This window comes from Ascaphus truei, chromosome 7, assembly GCF_040206685.1.
Source record: "Ascaphus truei isolate aAscTru1 chromosome 7, aAscTru1.hap1, whole genome shotgun sequence".
Classification (NCBI taxonomy): Eukaryota; Metazoa; Chordata; class Amphibia; order Anura; family Ascaphidae; genus Ascaphus; species Ascaphus truei.
Window position 1 is genome coordinate 64,044,017 of NC_134489.1, and position 20,396 is coordinate 64,064,412.

Below are 20,396 nucleotides of genomic sequence, written 5' to 3' on the forward strand. Positions count from 1 at the left end.
CACTATGGTTTGTTTCCCTCTCTTTGAGATGCGCTGACCCACCCGACATCACATCCAAGCAAGAGCTGATTTGCCGCTGTTTGGGACATCGCCGTTATTTTCTGCGTTATTGAGCAGTTTTTACGTTTAGCCTCCAATATTGCACTGTTATTGTTCTCTTTCACACGGCGTTAATCACTGCTCCCCTTACGTCTTTGGGAGAAAGGGAGGTCAATCTGACACAGATAGAGAGGGACAAGGTGACAGGGACACATGGAACAGTGTCACCCACAGGATGACAGTTCAGAAGCAGTATGACACACCAAAGCAAGACAGTGACACTGTGTAATGGTGGCACAGTGATAGTGTGTGAGGGCACTGTACCAGGGCTATAGCTGGTGACGCTGATCTGCTCTGTGGCCTCAGAGAGGCTGGTCACAATCACATGAGACTGCGAGTCCAGGACCAGGAACCTGTGAGAGAGGGAAGAGCGAGTGGGAAAGGGGGGGCGGGGGGAGAAAGAAAGTGTTTGAGAGGCGCAGGGGGTGGGGAAAGAGCGCGAGAGGCATGGGGGGAAAGAGCACAAGAAGCGCGAGGCGTAGTGAGAGCACGAGAAGCACGCGGGGAGGGCGGTGGGGAGAAAGTGTGAGACCACAGGGGAAGGGAGCGTGAGAGGTGAGGGGTGCAAGAGAGCGCGAGAGCAGGAGGGGAAAGAGAGCGCGAGAGCAGGAGGGGAAAGAGAGCGCGAGAGCAGGAGGGGAAAGAGAGCGCGAGAGCAGGAGGGGAAAGAGAGCGCGAGAGCAGGAGGGGAAAGAGAGCGCGAGAGCAGGAGGGGAAAGAGCGCGCGAGAGCAGGAGGGGAAAGAGCGCGAGGGGGGGGGAAAAGAGCGCGAGGGGGGGGGGAAGAGCGCGAGGGGGGGGAAGAGCGCGAGGGGGGGGGGAAGAGCACGAGGGGGGGGGAAGAGCGCGAGGGGGGGGGGGAAGAGCGCGAGGGAGGGGGAAAGAGCGCGAGGGGGGGGGGGAAGAGCGCGAGGGGGGGGGGGAAGAGCGCGAGGGGGGGGGGGGAAGAGCGCGAGGGGGGGGGGGAAGAGCGCGAGGGGGGGGGGGAAGAGCGCGAGGGGGGGGGGAAGAGCGCGAGGGGGGGGGGGAAGAGCGCGAGGGGGGGGGGGGAAGAGCGCGAGGGGGGGGGGGGAAGAGCGCGAGGGGGGGGGGGGAAAGAGCGCGAGGGGGGGGGGGAAGAGCGCGAGGGGGGGGGGGAAGAGCGCGAGGGGGGGGGGAAGAGCGCGAGGGGGGGGGGAAGAGCGCGAGGGGGGGGGGAAGAGCGCGAGGGGGGGGGAAGAGCGCGAGGGGGGGGGGAAGAGCGCGAGGGGGGGGGAAGAGCGCGAGGGGGGGGGAAGAGCGCGAGGGGGGGGGGAAGAGCGCGAGGGGGGGGGGAAGAGCGCGAGGGGGGGGGGAAGTGCGCGAGGGGGGGGGAAGAGCGCGAGGGGGGGAAGAGCACGAGGGGGGTGGGGGACAAGGGGAGCACAAGAGGGTAGGAGGAAGAGAGAGAGAGATGTTGGTATCCTTAAAAACGGGCCTCTAGATGGGTGCAGTGGGAAGTAAGTTATCCCAATGCACCTTGTATGTCTACAGGACAGAAGCGCCCACCATCTTCCATAGTGTAGCATAATAATAATTAAAGTTGCACTCACCATATAAAACATTTGTAACATGGCACACCTGACAGGCTTGGGGCCCCAGTCTGACCCACGGTGCCTGTCCCTCCATGTACCAGCATCGGTCAGTGCTGCTTTCCTCCGGGCATTATGGTGTGATGCGCAATTCAGCAAAACCATGTCACGGCTGGGGAACCGGGAAGAAGCCTCCTTCAACTGTAACTCCGGACGGGCGCCATCGTTGGTCAGATCCCCAACCAAGGAGACAGAGCCCCCTTTCAGATGTGCAATTTTACAAGGGTTTTATACTGTGCAACTTGCTTGTTTCTTTGGTTTAATATACTCCCCAATGGAAGGTGGTGAGTGTGTGTCCCAAAACAGCACTACTAGACTCACCTCCCGGTCAAAGTCCCCACTGCTACAACAGAACCAGACGGGTGAAACCCAGCAACCCGCGCAGCATCCTGCAGAGAAGAACATAGCATCCTCTACTAATCACACAGATCATCCAGTGCTAATCACACTGCCCTACCTCCTTCCTACCCCCATGCTAATCACACTGCCCTATCTCCTTCCAACCCCCGTGCTAATCACACTGCCCTACCTCCTTCCTACCCCCATGCTAATCACACTGCCCTATCTCCTTCCAACCCCCGTGCTAATCACACTGCCCTCCCTCCTTCCTACCCCCGTGCTAATCTCACTGCCCTCCCTCATACCCCCGTGCTCCTCTCACTGCCCTCCCTCATACCTCCGTGCTCATCTCACTGCCCTCCCTCATACCCCCGTGCTAATCTCACTGCCCTACCTCCTTCCCCCGTGCTAATCGCACTGTCTCACCTCCAGCGTGGTGCTCCAGACGGGGGAGTGCTCACTGCTATTCCAGAGGTGCACTTGCTTGTCGTGACCACAAGTCAGGAAGAGATCGCGAGATGGGTGAGTGCAGAGACCCCACAGCTCGTCCGTGTGACCCTATGCAGGAAAACCAGAGCAAGAGCACTCAAGGATTGTGAGAGAGACAGAAAGGTACCCATAAGAGACAGCTCTGTACCTGTATGAGACAGCTGAGGCCGTTCTCGAGGTCCCCGCTCAGCACACAGTTTTTGGTGGTACCCACATAGATGGTATCTCCCCCCCGACCCTCAGTGATGGTCCGGACCGGCCCAAAGCATTCTGGGATCTGAGAGAGTGAAAGTGTCAGCTACATTCATCTCTCTCTGTCTCTCTCTCTTTCCCTGCGCCCTCCCCCTCTCTCACCCGTGTCTCTCGCACTCTCTTGTACTCTCGGTCCCATAAGATGACTCTCCCATCCTTCCCGCCTCCGGATAAGAGTGTCCCGTCCCTACACACACAGAGCGCAAAGACCGAGCCCTCGTGAGCTCCACTGAGTGCCAGGGAGATCCTGTGACTGCCTGATATAGAGAGGTGGAGAGACAAAAGGGAGTGGGTGGGAGGGCGGGAGACAAAGGGAAGGGGGGGGGGGGGGGGGAGAGGAAGACAGAGCATCAGCTCCGTGGCTCACGGGACATGACAGAATCAGCACCACATCTTAGTGTATATTAGTGTCAGCTCTGTGGCTCAGTTAACATTATAGCGTGGTTCTTAAACTTTAGAACGCCAAGTTTGTTGCTCTGTATATAGCAGTATCTGCTCTGTAGTGGAGTAAGTATTAGCGCATCAGCTCTGTAGCTCATTGTGTATTAGACTTTCAGCTCCCTGGCTAGATGAACAATATGGTGTCAGCTTGGTGGCAATCAAAGTATCAGCTCCTGCACTCACCTTTCCCCCACACGTACAGGTTTCCGTTGGAGTCTCCTGTCACTACATCTCCATTCTCAGCGAAGGCAACGCAGAGCACGAAACGTGGCTTCTCGTGCTTCTGTGGAAGGGGGATTGGGGGGAAGCGTGACCCCTTCTGTGTATACCACTGCCTCTTGCTCATTGTCCCTCCTCCCGTGGCTTCTCGTATTCCTCCCTGGTTCCTTGATTGTGTGAAGCTCCTGCCCCCATCACCACAAGGCTCTTTGGCTTCTCACCTTGTACACCCCCTGCTTCTTGTTCCTCCTTCCATGGGTCCCCTTTCCTTTTTCTGGACCCTACACCTTCCCCACAGGGCTTTGTGGACCTCTCTGTGGCTCTTCACCTTATACACTCTTGCTTAATATGGCTCCTGACCCTTTATACACCTTGCCTCCTGTTTCAGTGTCCTCTCCTCACATGGACCCTTATGTCACACACCTCCAACCCCATCCGCAATGGAGGTTCCTTCTCTTTCCCTACTTGGCTCAATTGCACCCTCACCTCAAACACTCCCTGCCTCTTGCTCAGCGTGGCTCCTCCTGTTGCCCCCTCCAGGCTCCAGTAGTACAGCTGGGATTTGCCGCAGGTTATTATCAGATTGGGCTCCGTGGGGTGGAAGGTGGCAGCCACGACAGGCTCCGTGGAACACTGCAGGGGGGGAGATTGTGAAGCAAGTTGATGGAGTGGGACAAGCAGGGGTCTTAGTTATAGAGTGGGGAGATGGTTATATAGGAGGGTAATAATACTTAGGTACTCTCAGCCATCCAATCAGACCCCGCTCTCTCTCCCCCAGCCCCTCACACGGCTCTCTGATTGGCTGCCTCTCTCACCTTCACCTCTGCCACTTTGAGCTCACGTTGCCACTTCCACACGGACAGGATGTGGTCACCGGAATCGTCACACGCGCACAGGTGGGACCCACCATCCTGGGGGGAGGGGACAATGGGGGCACTCAATACCACCAAATAAAACAATGTCCCAATGACAGTGTCAATTATACAATTACACATGGTATGACACACAGCAAGACAAATGTCACACAGTGACAATGATACAGTCACACTATAAAACACACTGGCCCAAAGAGACCCACACAGGGACCAAGTTTAGTGTCATTTATTAATCCTGATGAAAGGCGCCATGCACCGAAACATTGTTATTCAACAAAGCAAATCGATGACGAAATGGGGGTGGCCCAGCGTTTGAATTACATTACAGTGACACATGACGACACGCATTGTCACAGGGACACAATGACAGTGACACAAAGTGAATGTGGCACTCACCGTCTTGGAGAATCCCAGACATGTCACCGCTCTATCAAAAATCCCGACCCCGATGACATGAAGAGTGGAGAGACTGACAGAGTGCCAGATGCGGACGTGAGGGGGTAGAGCCTGGGGGTAGACACAGGTAATACCACCCGGCAGGGCACATACAGAGGTGATTGATTACACAGATTAATGTCTTATCAGTTTCTAATTTATCAGATTAATTGATAATGATTAGTCATTAAAACAAACAATTAAGTACAATGAAAAATACTAATGAATAATTATAAGTGAATAATAACCACTAAATAATTAACACATGATTAGTGAATATTATGAATATAAATTAACAATGATTAATCATTAGAATAAGGATTCATTATTAGAGTACTTAATAATGAATCAATGAGGGGGCTAATGAGTTTCTGGGACATAGCAGATTGATCTAACGAGGGCGAGTAAAGAATTAATTTGCACTACTTAATATCTCATTAGCGCTCTTCACCTTTCCATCCTGTGAGTTGCCAGCCACTTGTCCACTCGCGATGGTCACGGAGTCCGGGTGAACTGCCAGACTGGGGGGGTTGGGAGTGGAGTCAGAGGAAAAGGAGGGGCCACTGCGCAGGGACAGGCAGATAGCCCAGCCCCTGTTGTGTGTCCCTTGACCTCTTGTTATCAGTGTGACACCTGTCCTGTTCTTGGTGGACACCTGGATGACCCATGACCTTTTGAAGCTCTCCATGTGTACCTGATGTGTGTCCCAACCTCTTGGAGATGCCAGTGACCCCTGATCTTGTTATGACCCCGGTATGCCCCCTGCCCTATTCAAATGATCTGTGTAATCCCTGGGCTTTAAATGACCTTGATTTACCCTCTGAACTCTTGATGACACCACTGTGACCATGTGACCCCAGTTACCCTACTGATGCCCACGTGACCCCAGGCCTTTTCAATAACCCCATATCTCTCAATGACATTGGTGTGCCTGCTGACCTCTTGATGTCGTCGTTGTGTCCCCGGTAGTGCCGCTGTTTCCCTCCCGCGAGGTCATACAGGACGCAGACGGCCGCAGTGAAGTAAAGAAGTTCCCCCGAGGGCAGCAGAAAGAGGTTACTCCGGCAATCCCGCCCCCGGTAACCATATCTAGGGTCAGAGGTTAAGGGGTACAGCAGGGGGGAATGAGGTTTCATGCTCTGAGAGCGAAGTGAACCGATAGGGGTCATAGAGGTCAGCAAGTCACAGTCAGGTCAGAACATCAGTGAGGTCGTGGTGGGGGTCATTGTTAAAGGCACTGTTGTTGTCTGGATCAGGGTCACAGGGGCAGGATACACCCACTCCAGCTGCAGTTCTCTTGGAGGCAGCTCTTCTTTGGCCTCCAGATTGTACGATGCGACCAGAGAATCCGGGACAAAGAGCGGTACTGAGCGCCCTCTGAGGTACAACTTTACTATCCCCTCCTCTGAGAGAGTGAAGGTGCGAGAGAAAGGGGGGAAGAGAGAGAAGGGGGGGAAGAGAGAGAGAAGGGGGGAAGAGAGAGAGAGAAGGGGGGAAGAGAGAGAGAGAAGGGGGGGGAAGAGAGAGAGAGAAGGGGGGAAGAGAGAGAGAGAAGGGGGAAGAGAGAGAGAGAGAGAGAGAGGTGGGAAGAGAGAGAGAAGGGGGGAAGAGAGAGAGAGAAGGGGAGGGAGAGAGAAGGGGGGAAGAGAGAGAAGGGGGAGAGAGAGAGAAGGGGGAGAGAGAGAGAAGGGGGAGAGAGAGAGAAGGGGGGGAGAGAGAGAGAAGGGGGGAGAGAGAAAGAAGGGGGGAGAGGGAGAGAGAATCACACACAATGAGTATATAGTGTGTGTGCGTATATATTACAGTAATGGGACCCTCCTTACCTATTGGAACAATGTAAGTTTACATTTGTTATCTATAAAAATAAAAGGGTGTGGTGAGCACGCACATTTTAAGCGAAACTTCTTTTTGCCACTGAAATTGTAAGTATACTCTCAAAAGTCTTTCATTCAATCAAAACATAAAAACATAAAAATCTAAATATAATTTCACTGACAAAACACAAAGAAGATGTTGCACCAAGGCTGCGTTCATGGTGCCCGTGTGCCGGCGGCGTTCCCATGACGTCACGTGAGTGATTCGTCCTCATTGGCTGAACCGTGCACGTGACCTGGCCGTCTCGTGGCAAAATCAAATTTATTTGATTCTTCGCGTGCCGCGAACCCCATCGCGCTCGCACATGCGCGCGCACAGCCAATTGCCGCGATCATTGCCTTATGGAATTTTGATTGCGCGGTCGTGCTAACCATGGACTCGGCCTTAGAACGCGCGTGCTCGCCACACCCCCCGTTTTTGTTTGTTTTTGTCTGAAAAATAAATTACAGACTGCTCTGCTGTGACAAGGTGTGTATGTGTGTGGTGAAGGTGTGTGTCACTGAGGTGTGTATGTGTATGTCACTGAGGTGTGTGGTGAAAGTGTGTTTGGTGTGTGTGTGTGTGTGTGTGTGTGTGTGTGTGTGTGTGTGTGTGTGTGTGTGTGTGTGTGTGTGTGTGTGTGTGTGTGTGGTGAAGGTGTGTGTCACTGAAGTGTGTGTGGTGCAGGTGTGTGCCAGTGAGGTGTGTGTGTGGTGTGTGAGTCACTGAGGTGTGTGGTGAAAGTGTGTGTGTGGTGAAAGTGTGTGTGTGTGTCACTGGGGTGTGTGTGGTGAAGGTGTGTCAGTGAGGTGTGAATGTGTGTGTGGTGAAGGTGTGTGTCAGTGAGGTGTGTGCGTGTCACTGAGGTGTGTGGTGAAAGTGTGTGTGTGGTGAAGGTGTGTGTCAGTAAGGTGTGTATGTGTGTTGTAAAGGTGTGTGTCACTGAGGTGTGTGGGGTTATGTGTGCATGTGCGTGGGGCTGGCCGCGTCTGCGCATGCGCGAGGGGCTGGGCTAGTCTGCGCATGCGCGTGGGGCTGGCCGCCTCTGCGCATGCGCGTGGGGCTGGCCATGTCTGCTCGCGTCTGCGCATGCGGCTGGCCGCGGCTGCGTGTGGGGCTGGCCACGTCTGCCCATGGGCTGGCCGCGTCTGCGCATGCGCGTGGGGCTGGCCATGTCTGCTCGCGTCTGCGCATGCGGCTGGCCGCGTCTGCGTGTGGGGCTGGCCGCGTCTGCGTGTGGGGCTGGCCACGTCTGCGTGTGGGGCTGGCCACGTCTGCGTGTGGGGCTGGCCACGTCTGCCCATGGGGCTGGCCGCGTCTGCGCATGCGCGTGGGGCTGGGCCGCGTCTGCGCATGCGCGTGGGGCTGGCTGTGTCTGCGTATGTGCGAGGCGACATCACTTCCGTCACCACGAAGGAGATTTGCCGTTGGTGCCACTCAAGAAGTTTCACTTCTGGCTTTGCCCGTCTGTCTCACGTGTAACAAAATAATTGTATTTACAGTAATTGTAGTTGTTCTCAAACTGACTGTAAAGTATTACGATGCCCTTAAGTGGAGGCCCGTATTTACTTAAAAAATAAATGATGATGACGATGATGAAGACCTACCTGGGTAGAACACCACCTGTTTGGTCTTACTGCGGAGACACAAAATAACAACGTATGTCACTTATAGTGGCAGATACACAACACAGTGTAGTGTGTGTGTGTGTGTGTGTGTGTGTATATATATATATTCTTCAGTATTGGACTGGACTAACACAGCTATTTTCTGCTATATATATATATATATTTAAAAATAAAAAAACAGGACTGGCACTCCTACAGTATATGCAAAAAAAAGTGGCCCCGCTGGGACCTTTCTCATGAGCAAATAAATAAGTGACAAGCAAACCAGATATACCCCTCACCCTGTGTGATACCCAGATATACCCTACCCCTCACTCTGTGTGATACCCAGATATACCCTACCCTCACCCTGTGTGATACCCAGATATACCCTACCCCTCACCCTGTGTGATACCCAGATATACCCTACCCCTCACCCTGTGTGATACCCAGATATACCCTACCCCTCACCCTGTGTGATACCCAGATATACCCTACCCCTCACCCTGTGTGATACCCAGATATACCCTACCCCTCACCCTGTGTGATACCCAGATATACCCTACCCCTCACCCTGTGTGATACCAAGATATACCCTACCCCTCACCCTGTGTGATACCCAGATATACCATACACCACACCGTGTGATACCCAGATATACCCTACCCCTCACCCTGTGTGATACCCAGATATACCCTACCCCTCACCCTGTCTGATACCCAGATATACCCTACCCCTCACCCTGTGTGATACCCAGATATACCCTACCCCTCACCCTGTGTGATACCCAGATATACCCTACCCCTCACCCTGTGTGATACCCAGATATACCCTACCCCTCACCCTGTGTGATACCCAGATATACCCTACCCCTCACCCTGTGTGATACCCAGATATACCCTACCCCTCACCCTGTGTGATACCCAGATATACCCTACCCCTCACCCTGTGTGATACCCAGATATACCCTACACCACACCCTGTGTGATACCCAGATATACCCTACACCACACCCTGTGTGATACCCAGATATACCCTACACCACACCCTGATTACCACTACATACTGAGACTGTGTGTTTGCCATGTTATTGAGTTTGCTCTCCCGGTTCAGATCCCCTGGTCCTGGTGTGTAGTACCCTGCAGACAGGCAGCACTTCTGATCCTCTGCGGTTGTAGTGTTTATACTGATCACTGCACTAGTTGATACATTTATTGACACATTGTTCCCTAATGAAGTGTTATGATGGGTTTCTTCTCCACCTTCCCTGGTATACTATAAAAGTAGCTTCCCTGACTTAAGATTCCCTCCCCTTTTCACACTGTGGCCCCTTAGGGGGAGATTATAGTCCTTGCACGGGTAGGGGGGGGGATGTGTGTGTGTATATATATATAATTTAGGATATAGCTGCACACTCAGTATTGCGTATCCTACAGAGGGTGCCTGTGCTAGATAGAAAAAAATTAAAAACCAATTTAAATAAAAGACCAGAATGGCCTAATTATCTGCACCGGGCAAAATAAAGGGTGTTTATTGACACATCTTTTCTTTAAAACATAAATAAAAATGTATATATATATATATATATATATATATATATATATATATATATAGTTGCAGACCTGTCTGAGACATGCAAATAAGCACACAGTAATATTTCCATTTGCTAGCTATATATATATATATATATATATATATATATATATATATATATATATATATATATATATACTCCCACGCACTCACCTCGCTGTCTTTTTCATGTTGCGTCTCTCTGTTCCTCTCTATCTGCCTGTTTATTTTGTCTGCCTATAACCAATGAGACACAACTTCCTACTTCCTAGTGCAGAGAGACAGACACTCCCTCATGTACTGTCTAAAAGTGGCACTCCCTTTGAATGGGTGGGGGGCAGAGAGAGAGACACACAGGGGGAGGCTTATGTTTGTATTTCTCTGTCCATATGTCATGTTGCCACATCCTGTTAACTCTGTGTGTCAGTATGTTGTGGGGTGCAGTCCAGACTCCCAGAAACCCCTCTGTCTGTGTCACACTGAGGGGGAAGGGACAGGCAGACAGGTTCCCTCTTGCTGTGTCACTGTGTCACCCTGCAGGGTGTGGTGACAATGACCGTGGGATATGCACCCTGTGGTTACACATAATACTAGGGATGTGTATACAGCTCACCCTCTGTATACAATACGTCCTGTGCCCCTCTGGGTGTCACTTAATTGAGGAGGTGACAGAGTGACAACCGTCTCTTGCCCTTTCTTTCTCCCCACTCTCTCCAACTCCCTCCTCTCGCCCGCTCTCCCTCTGGTCTCTCACCCGTCTCTTCTCCTGCCGCTGGATGCGACAGCTCTGCTTCTGGAGTCTGAGACATCTCGCTTCACAAAGGAGAGACGCTCAGGTGAGAGAGCGTGCCGGAGACTGAGAGGGAGAGAGAGACAGTGAGGGAGAGAAAGAGAGGGATGAGGGAGAAAAAGAGGGAGCAATGGGGGGAGGGGAGAGAAGGGGTGGGATGGGGGTGAAGGGAGGGATAGGGGAAAAGTGGGGGGGGGGGTGGCGGGAGGAAAGGTGGGGGAAGAGTGCGAGGGATGAGGAGGGGAGGGAGGGATGGGGGGGTAAGTGAGGGAGGGATGGGGGAAGAGAGGGAGGGATGGGGGGAAGAGAGGGTTGGGGGAAGAGTGCGAGGGATGGGTAGGGATGAGGAGGGGAGGGGGATGAAGGGGGGAAGAGAATGGGGTGTGTGGGGAAGGGTTAGGGGGAAGAGATGGGGAGTAGGAAGAGAGTGAGGGATGGGGGAACAGAGGGAGAAATGGGGGGAAGAGAGGAAAATATGGGGGTAGAGAGGGAGGGAAGGGAGGAAGAGAGGGATGGATGGTGGGAAGAGAGGAAGGGATATAGAGGGTGAAGAGAGGGGAGGGGGAAGAGAGGGGAGGAGGAAGAGGGATGGATGGGGAGGGGGAAGAGAAGGAAGGATGGGGAGGGCGAAGAGAAGGAAGGATGGGGAGGGGGAACAGAGGGAGGCAGGGGGTAGAGAGGGACTGAGAAGAGGGGGAAGCGAGGAAGAGATGTGGGGTAGAGAGGGAGGGATGATGGAAAAGAGAGGAAAGGATGGAGAGGGAAAAGAGAGTGAAGGATGGGGAAGAGGAAGAGAGGGATGGATGGGGAAGAGAAAGAGAGGGAGGGATGGGTATGGGGAAGAGAAGAGGGAGGGGAGGGGGAAGAGGAGGAGGGGAGGGGGAAGAGAAGGGGAGGAGGAGGGGGTAGGGAGGGATGTGGGGGTAGAGAGAGAGGGATGGGGTGTAGAGAGGGAGGGATGGGATGTAGAGAGGGAGGGATGGGGGGAAGTGAGGGAGGGATGGGGGGAAGAGAGGGAGAGATTGCAGAGAAGAGAGGCGGGATGGGGCAGAGGAAGGGAGGGAGGGATGGGGAGGGGAAGAGAGGTAGGGATGGGGGGATGAGGGATGGGGGATGAGATGGAGGGATGGGGAGAAAGTGAGGGAGAGATGGGGGAGAAGAGAGGTGGGATGGGGCGGAGGGAGGGAGAGATTGGGGGAGAATGAGGGGTGGGGGAAGAGATGGAGGGGTGGGGAGGGAGGGAGGGGTGGGGGAAGAGAGGGAGGGATGGGGAAGAGAGGGAGGGATGGGGAAGAGAGGGAGGGATGTGGAATAGAGGGAGGGATAGGGATGGGGAAGAGAGGGAGTGATGGGGGAGAGGGAGAGATGGGGATGAGAGGGAGAGATGGGGAGGAGAGGGAGGGATGGGGGAGGGGATGCGGGAAGAGAGGAAGGGATGGGAAGGGGGAAGATAGGGAGGGATGGGGAGGGGGAAGATAGGGAGGGTTGGGGAGGGGGAAGATAGGGGGGGATGGGGATGGGGAGGGGGAAGATAGGAAGGGATGGGGAGAGGGAAGAAAAGGAGGGATAGGGAGGGGGAAGAAAAGGAGGGATGGGGATGGAAAATAGAGGGTGGATGGAGGGAAGGCATGGGAAGAGCGGGAGTAATGGGGCAAGGGAGACAGGGATGGGGGAGAGAAGGATGGAGAAGGGAAAGAGGGAGGGATGGGGGGAAGAGAAAGAGATGGGAAAGAGAAGGAGAAACAGGGGGAGAGGTGGACAGGTGTATGAGGGGGGAAGAGAGGGAGGGATGGAAGAGGGGGAGGGGGAAGTGGGAGAGAGAGAGTACGGGAGAGGAGAGGGAGGGAGAAATGGGGGAAAGAGAGGGATGGATGGGGGAAAGGGAGGGTGGGGGAGAATAGAGGGAGGGGGGAATAGAGGGAGGGATGGGGGGAAGAGAAAGAGAGATGGAGAGAGGTGGATGGATGGCTGGAAGAGAGGGAAGTATGAGGGGGAAGAGGGGGAGGGATGGGCAGGGGGAAGAGAGGGAGAAATGGGGGAAGAGAGGGAGGGTTGGGGAAAGACAGGGGAGAGGGAGGGAGGGACAGGGAAAGAGGGAGGGTGGGGGGAAGGGATGGAGGGAGGGGAAGAGAGGGATGGTGGGAAGAGATGGAGTGTGGGGGGATAGTGGGAGGGAGGAGAGAGGGATGGGGGGAAGAGAAGGAAGGATGGGGAATTGAGTGAACCTGGGAGGGAGAGAGGGAGGGGTGGGAGAGGGAGAAGGAGGGATAGGGGAAAGAAAGGGAGGGATGGATGGAAGAGAGGGAGGGATAGGGGGGAAGAGAGGGAGGGATGGGGGGATGAGGGGGAGGGATGGGGGGAGAGAGAGGGATGGGGGAAAGAGATTAAGGGAATAGAGGGAGGGGTGGGGGGAAGAGGGGGAGAGAGGGAGAGAAAGGGAGGGAGAGATGGAGAGGGAGAAGGGAAGGTGGGGGAAGAGCAGGAGGGATGTGGGGAAGAGGGGGAGATGGGGGGAATAGAGGGAGGGGAAAGAAAGGTGAGGATGGAGGGGAAGAGAGGGAGGGATGGGGGAACGAGAGGGGGGAAGGCGAGGGTAGAACAGGAGTGATGGGGCGGAAGAGAGGGAGGAATAGGGGGAAGGGAGGAAGGGATGGGGTGCAGGAGAGGGAGGGATGGGGGGAAAAGAGGGATGGATGGGGAGGAGGAAGAGAGGGAGGGATGGGGAGGGGGAAGTGAGGGAGGGATAATGGAAGAGAGGGAGGGATGGGGGAGAGAGGGAGAGATGGGGGGAAGAGAGGGAGGAAGGGGAAGATAGAGAGAGATGGGTGAGAGAGGGAGGGATTGAGAGGGAAAATAGGCGGGATGAGAAAGGAGAGGGAGGGATAGGGATGGGAAATAGAGGGGGGATGGGGGGAGGAAGATTTAGAGGGAGGGGGGAGGGATGAGGGGGAGAGCGGGAGGGATGGGGGCGAGAAAGAACGGGAGAGATGGGGAGAAGAGGAAGATCGGGAGGGATGGTGGGAGAGGATGGGATGGGGAGAGAGGGAGGGATGGGGGAGAGGGATGAATGAGGGGGAGATGGGGATGGGGCGGAGAGAAAGGGAGGGATATGGGGAGAGGGAGGAATGGGGGGAGAGGTAGGGATGGGGGAGAGAGGAATGGGGGAGGGAGGGATAGGGCGGAGAGAGAGAGAGAGAGAGAGAGAGAGAGAGAGAGAGAGAGGGTTGGGGGGAGAGAAATAGGGAGGTAAAGGGGGAAGAGAAAGGGGGGGATAGGGGAGAGAAAGGGAGGGATGGGGGAGAGAAAGGGAGGAAGGGGGAGAGATGGGCCAGAGAGGGAGGGATGGGAGGAGTGAAATAGAGAGGGAAAGGGGGAGAAAGAGAGTGAGAGGTGAGGAGAAAAAGAGGGGAGATAGAAAGAGAGGGACGGGGGGGGATGAGAGGGAGACTGGGAGGGACGGAGGGCGAGAAAGAGCGGGAGAGCTGGGGAGGGGGGGAGAGGAAGACCGGGAGGGATGGGAGGAGACTGGGAGAGGGTGGGATGGGGGAGAGGGAGGAATGAGGGGGAGATGGAGGGAGGGGCGGAGAGAAAGGGAGGGATCTGGGGAGACGGAGGAATGGGGGGAGAGAGAGGTAGGGATAGGGAAGAGAGGAATGGGGGAGGGAGGGATAGGGGGAGAGAAATAGGGAGGGAAAGGGGGAAGAGAAAGGGAGGGATGAGCAGAGAGAGAGAGCGAGGAATGGGAGGAGAGAAATAGGGAGGGAAAGGGGCAGAGAAAGTGAGAGAGGTGGGGAGAAAAAGAGGGGGATAGAAAGTGGAGAGAGAAATAGAAGGAGGGATGGGGGAGAGAAACAGAGGGAGGGATTGGGAAAGAGATAGGGATCGGGGAGAGAAAGAGTGAGGGATGGGGGGAGAAAGAAAGGGGTGGGGAGAGAAAGTAGAGGAGGGAGAGAAAGAGGGAGGAATGGGGGGAGAGAAATAGGGAGGGATGGGAGAGAGAAAGGAAGGGATGGGCAGAGAAAGATGAAGGGATGGGGGAGAGAAAGGAAGGAATGGGGAAAGAGAGGGAGGCAGGAGAGAAAGATAGGGAGGGAGTGGGGGAGAGAAAGAGAGGGGTCGGTAGAAAGAGGGAAAGGGATGGGGATGAGAAAGGGAGAGGTGGGGGGAGAAAAAGGGATGGGTGGTGGAGGGATGGGTTGGTAGAGAAAGGGAGGGATGGGGTTGGTAGAGAAAGGGAGGGATGGGGTGGGAGAGAAAGGGAGGGATGGGGTGGGAGAGAAAGGGAGGGAGAGATGGATGGGGTGGGAAAGAAAGGAATGGAGGGATGGGGTGGGAGAGAAAGGGAGGGGTGGGGAGAGATAGTTTTGGGGCTACCTCTTATTGAAGTTGGAGGTCCCCCCCTTTTTGCTGGAGGATGGGGAGGTCGAGAAGCCGCTTCTCCTGCGGGGGGTGATACCATTGTGTGCAGAGCGGTGGAGGGGTGGCTTCACTGTGTGGACCCCTGTAATATTTACACACCGTGACCCAAAGGGATATAACCCCTACCTCACCGCAGAGAACCCCTCTCCCTCTCCAACCGGCCCCACTGCAGAGCATCTTCCCCTCTTTCTCCCCGCAGAGCATCTCTCTCCCTCACCCCGGGAAAGCATTCCCCTCTCTGCCCAGCAGAGCATCTCTCCATCTTCACAACAGCCTACCTCCCCCCACAGTGTATCTCCCCCTCTCTCTTCCCCATCCAGTCTTTCCCCTTCTCTTTCCCCGCAGTGTCTCTCCTTTCTTCCCTCCCAACGTATAGCATCTTCCCCCTCTCTCTCTGCAGAGCATCTCCCCCCACCCCCCCACTCCCCGCAAAGCATCTCCTACACTCTGTCCGCAAAGCATCTCACTCGCTATCCCCTGCACAGCATCTCCCCCGCAGTGTATCCCCCCTCTCTCTGTCCGCAGAGCATCTCAGCCTCTCTCAGCAGAGCATCTTCCCCTCTCTCCGCAGAGCACCTCCTGCTCTCTTGCAGAGTTTATGCCCTCTTTGTCTCTCCGCAGAGCGTCTCAGCTCTCTTTTTGCAGAGCATCTCCCCCATCCTTCTCAATCCTCGCAAAGCATCTCGCCCACTCTCCCCACTCACTGTTTCCCCTTTTCACTTTCTCTGCAGCGTCTCACCCCCTCTTTCAAAACAGGGTGTCTCCCCCTCTCCGCTGAGCATCTCCCCCTCTTTATTCTCCCCATAGTGTCCCCCCTCCCTCTCTTGCCCAGCACAGCATCTCCCCTCTCCCAGAAGTGCCCTCTCCGCAGAGCCACAGAGCATCTCACTTGCCCCCACAGAGCGTTTCACCATGTCCCCCGCATACTCTCACCCTGTGTCACCCGTAGAACGTTTCACCCTGCGTCCCCTGCAGAGCGTCTCACCCTGTGTCCGCCGCAGTGTCCCACCCTGGCCCCCCCAGTGTCTCACCCTGTGTCTCCCGCAGAGTGTCGCACTCTGTCCCCTCCGCAGAGCATCTCACCCTGTGTGTCCCCGCAAAGTGTCTCAACCTCTGCTACCTGCAAAGCATCTCACCCGGTCTCCCCTGCAGAGCCTCACCCCTCTCTTCGCAGTCTCGCAGTCTCCGCAGAGCGTCACTCAAAGCTGCCCTCAGAACCTGCACCTCGTCCTCCTGCAGCTGAAGCCGCTGCTCCAGGTTCGAGATCCGATCATCTGTCTCCATCGCACTGGGGCCCGAAAGAGCGTCATCTGGGGGAGAGGTTAGAGGTATCCTTGGGGTTAACTAGAGGATTACTAGGGGTTAACTACAAAAATAACAAAGCAGGCACACCCGGGGCTTAAGTAAAACTGTACCAAAGTTTAATGGTACTGATCAATATTTCCGTTCTCAGCGGAGACTTTCTCAATAATATATACTATATATACAGTTAGGTCCGGAAATAATTGGACACTGATACAAGTTTTGTTATTTCGGCTGTGTACCAAAATAAATTCAAGTTACAGTTAAATAGTGAATATGGGCTTAACGTGCAGTCCATCAGCTTTAATTTGAGGGTATTCACATCCAAATTGGAGGAAGGGTTTAGGAATTACATCTCTTTAATATGTAGCCCCCTCATTTTGACTGAGCAGCTGTTTCATGGACAGGTGTGGGCTATTCCTTCATTATTTCATCATCAATTAAGCAGGTAAAAGGTCCGGAGTTGATTCCAGGTGTGGCATTCGCATTTGGAAGCTGTTGCTGTGAACCCACAACATGTGGTCAAAGGAGCTCTCAATGCAAGTGAAACAGGGCATCCTTAGGCTGCAAAAAAAAGAAAATCCATCAGAGAGATAGCAGAAACATTAGGAGTGGCCAAATCAACAGTTTGGTACATTCTGAGAAAAAAAGAACGCACTGGTGAGCTCTGCAACACAAAAAGGCCTGGACATCCATGGTAGACAACAGTGGTGGATGACCGTAGGATCCTTTTCATGGTAAAGAAAAACCCCTTCACAACATCCAGTCAAGTGAACACTCTCCAGGAGGTAGGCATATCATTATCCAAGTTTATCATAAAGAGAAGACTTCACAAGAGCAAATACAGAGGGTTCACCAGAAGGTGCAAACCATTCATAAGCCTCAAGAATAGAAAGGCCAGATTAGACTTTGCCAAACAATATCTAAAAAAGCCAGCCAAGTTCTGGAACAGCATTCTTTGGACAGATGAAACTAAGATTAACCTGTACCAGAATGCTGGGAAGAAAAAAGTATGGAAAAGGCTTGGAACGGCTCATGATCCGAAGCATACCACATCATCTGTAAAACACGGTGGAAGCAGTGTGATGGCATGGGTATGCATGGTTTACAATGGCACTGGGTCACTAGTGTTTATTGATGATGTGACAGAAGACAGAAGCAGCCGGATGAATTCTGACGTGTATAGGGATATATTGTTTGCTCAGATTCAGCCAAATTCAGTGAAGTTGATTGGACGGCGCTTCACTTTACAGATGGACAATGACCCAAAACATACTGCGAAAGCAACCCAGGAGTTTTTTAAGGCAAAGAAGTGGAATATTCTGCAATGGCCGAGTCAATCACCTGATCTCAACCTGACCGAGCATGCATTTCACTTGCTGAAGACAAAACTTAAGACAGAAAGACCCACGAACAAACAACAACTGAAGACAGCTGCAGTAAAGGCCTGGCAAAGCATCACAAAGGAGGAAACCCAGCGTTTGGTGATGTCCATGCGTTCCACACTTCAAGCAGTCATTGGCTGTAAAGGATTCTCGACAAAGTATTAAAAATGAACATTTTATTTATGATTGTGTTGATTTGTCCAATTACTTTTGAGCCCCTGAAATAAGGGGATTGTGTATGAAAATGGTTGCAATTCCTAAACGTTTCATACGATATTTTTGTTCAACCCCTTGAATTAAAGCTGAAAGTCTGCACTTCTTTTGCATCTCAGTTGTTTCATTTCAAATCCATTGTGGTGGCGTACAGAGCCAAAATTATGAAACTTGTGTCAGTGTCCAATTATTTCCGGACCTAACTGTATATATATACATGCAGCTCAACCCCCTTATACTGCTGCGGCACACTTTATTCTAACTTTTGCCACTAATTGGCCGGGATTTACTCCGGCTGGCGCCGGGTCTAGACCTGCTGTGCCCCTCTGCTTCCCCGCACCCGCGCTTACCTCACTTCAAACTTCAGGGGTGTCGGGGAAGCCGGGGAAGCCGGGCGCGCACGAGACAGTGACGTCACAGTGACGCCGCGACAAGCCGCGTCACCACGCTGCCCGCACGCATCCTGCCGTGCGGGAAATGTAAGAATAAGATGTGTCGCCACTGTAACGCTTTGCTTGGGGTCCAAAGAATCACATTGCGCTGTAAGCGGATCGCGTTAGAAATAATGTACAATTGTATGCGCTGTACAATAAAGTATTTAAGATACCAATAATCGTGTTGTAAAGTATTCATAAATACAAAAATTGAGAGCCACGCTTACATCGCGTTATAAGCGGATTCGCGTTATAACGCGGTTGAGCTGTAGATGTATACTAGATGTGCCATGCTCTGTTCCCTCCTCCCTCCAGTCCTAGAGGTGCCATGCTCTGTTCCCTCCTCCCTCCAGTCCTAGAGGTGCCCGTTTATATCTCTCTCCAATTCAGCACTGGAGGTGCCAGGCTCCCCTTCTCCCCCCTCCAGTCCTAGAGGTGTCAGGCTCGGCCTCCCCTTCTCCCCCCTCCAGTCCTAGAGGTGCCAGGCTTGGGCTCCCCTTCTCCCCCCTCCAGTCCTAGAGGTGTCAGGCTCGGCCTCCCCTTCTCCCCCCGCAAGTCCTAGAGGTGTCAGGCTTGGGCTTCCTTTCTCCCTCTTCCAGCCCTAGAGGTGCCAGGCTCGGCCTCCCCTTCTCCCCCCTCCAGTCCTAGAGGTGCCAGGCTTGGGCTCCCCTTCTCCCCCCTCCAGTCCTAGAGGTGTCAGGCTCGGCCTCCCCTTCTCCCCCCTCCAGTCCTAGAGGTGCCAGGCTTGGGCTCCCCTTCTCCCCCCTCCAGTCCTAGAGGTGTCAGGCTCGGCCTCCCCTTCTCCCCCCGCAAGTCCTAGAGGTGTCAGGCTTGGGCTCCCCTTCTCCCCCCTCCAGTCCTAGAGGTGTCAGGCTCGGCCTCCCCTTCTCCCCCCTCCAGTCCTAGAGGTGCCAGGTTCGGCCTCCCCTTTCAAGTCCTAGAGGTTCCAGGTATTGGTCTAGAACATTTCGGCTCAGCCATCTCGCCGCAGCCTATCAGCCGCAGGGTACAGCTAGCCGGCCCCCATGAAGTTAAGTCCCTAACCTTAACCCCTTAACGCTAATCAAACCCCTTATCCTAAAAACCCTTAACCTGCTAACCCCTTACCTTAACCCATTAACCCCTTACCTGTTAACCCCTAACCCGTTAACCCCTAACCCATTAACCCCTTACCTGTTAACCCCTAACCCGTTAACCCCTAACCTGTTAACCCCTAAACCATTAACCCCTTACACTAACCCATTAACCCCTTATCCTAGCCCATTAACCCTTTACCCTAACTCATTAACCCCTTACCCTAACTCATTAACCCCTTATCCTAACCCATTAACCCCTTACCCTAACACATTAACCCGTTAACCCATTACCCTAAAACCCTTAACTCCGTACCATAAAACCCCTAAAGTTAACCCCAAATACTAACACTAATCTCTGTAACCACGTACTTACCTTTGCCGTGATACGTCCGGCGGCTGATCGGCTGCGGCGAGATGGCCGCGCCGAAGCATCCCATTACACCAGGTATTGTCTCCCTCCAGCGCCAGGTCTGCCAGGCTTTCTGCCCCCCTTCACCCCCCGATCAGGCCCTAGAGGTGTCAAGCTCTGCCTCTCCCCTACCGCCACCCTCCCCTCCAGTGCTAAATGTGCCCGGCGTTTTCTCCCCTTCCAGCCCCGGCGTTGCCAGGCTCTACCTCCCTCACCCCTCCAGGTTCCAGCCTCTGTATGTACATAGTGTTATATAAGGGGTGACAGAGCAATAAGGCTATCTGATGTCATGTGTTGTCACCCCAGTGCTGCACTGCGGAGAGAGAGGGAGAGAATGATGGGGAAGGGATGGGACTGATATGCCTGTGGTCATTTTATAGGGTATACTACTGCCCCTGACCCGCCCCTCTCCCCTTACTCACCATTACAGTATTGCAGTAGGGAGGTCGTATCATACAGAGAGCTGCCCCCAGCACCGGACTCTGACATCTCTCTTTCTCCCGCTCCCCTCCCTTTCTCCCCCTCTTTCTCCCTCTCTTCTTCTCCCTCGCCCCATCTCTCACATCCCTCCTTCCTG

General features: G+C 53.9%; 1 protein-coding gene across 1 annotated transcript in view; it reads right to left on the minus strand.

The window, feature by feature from the left end:
- EML2 (EMAP like 2) overlaps positions 1-20,396 on the minus strand; it is a 27,266-nt gene extending 6,870 nt beyond the window's left edge. Inside the window, 17 exon segments of the mRNA XM_075608805.1 lie at positions 364-452; positions 2,030-2,097; positions 2,474-2,605; positions 2,685-2,813; positions 2,891-3,045; positions 3,413-3,512; positions 3,935-4,081; positions 4,264-4,359; positions 4,720-4,830; positions 5,210-5,279; positions 5,698-5,847; positions 6,034-6,163; positions 8,220-8,248; positions 10,546-10,647; positions 14,956-15,082; positions 16,137-16,310; positions 20,242-20,396. Of these exon segments, the coding sequence (XP_075464920.1) occupies positions 364-452; positions 2,030-2,097; positions 2,474-2,605; positions 2,685-2,813; positions 2,891-3,045; positions 3,413-3,512; positions 3,935-4,081; positions 4,264-4,359; positions 4,720-4,830; positions 5,210-5,279; positions 5,698-5,847; positions 6,034-6,163; positions 8,220-8,248; positions 10,546-10,647; positions 14,956-15,082; positions 16,137-16,310; positions 20,242-20,308 (1,876 nt within the window). The 5' untranslated portion in view covers positions 20,309-20,396.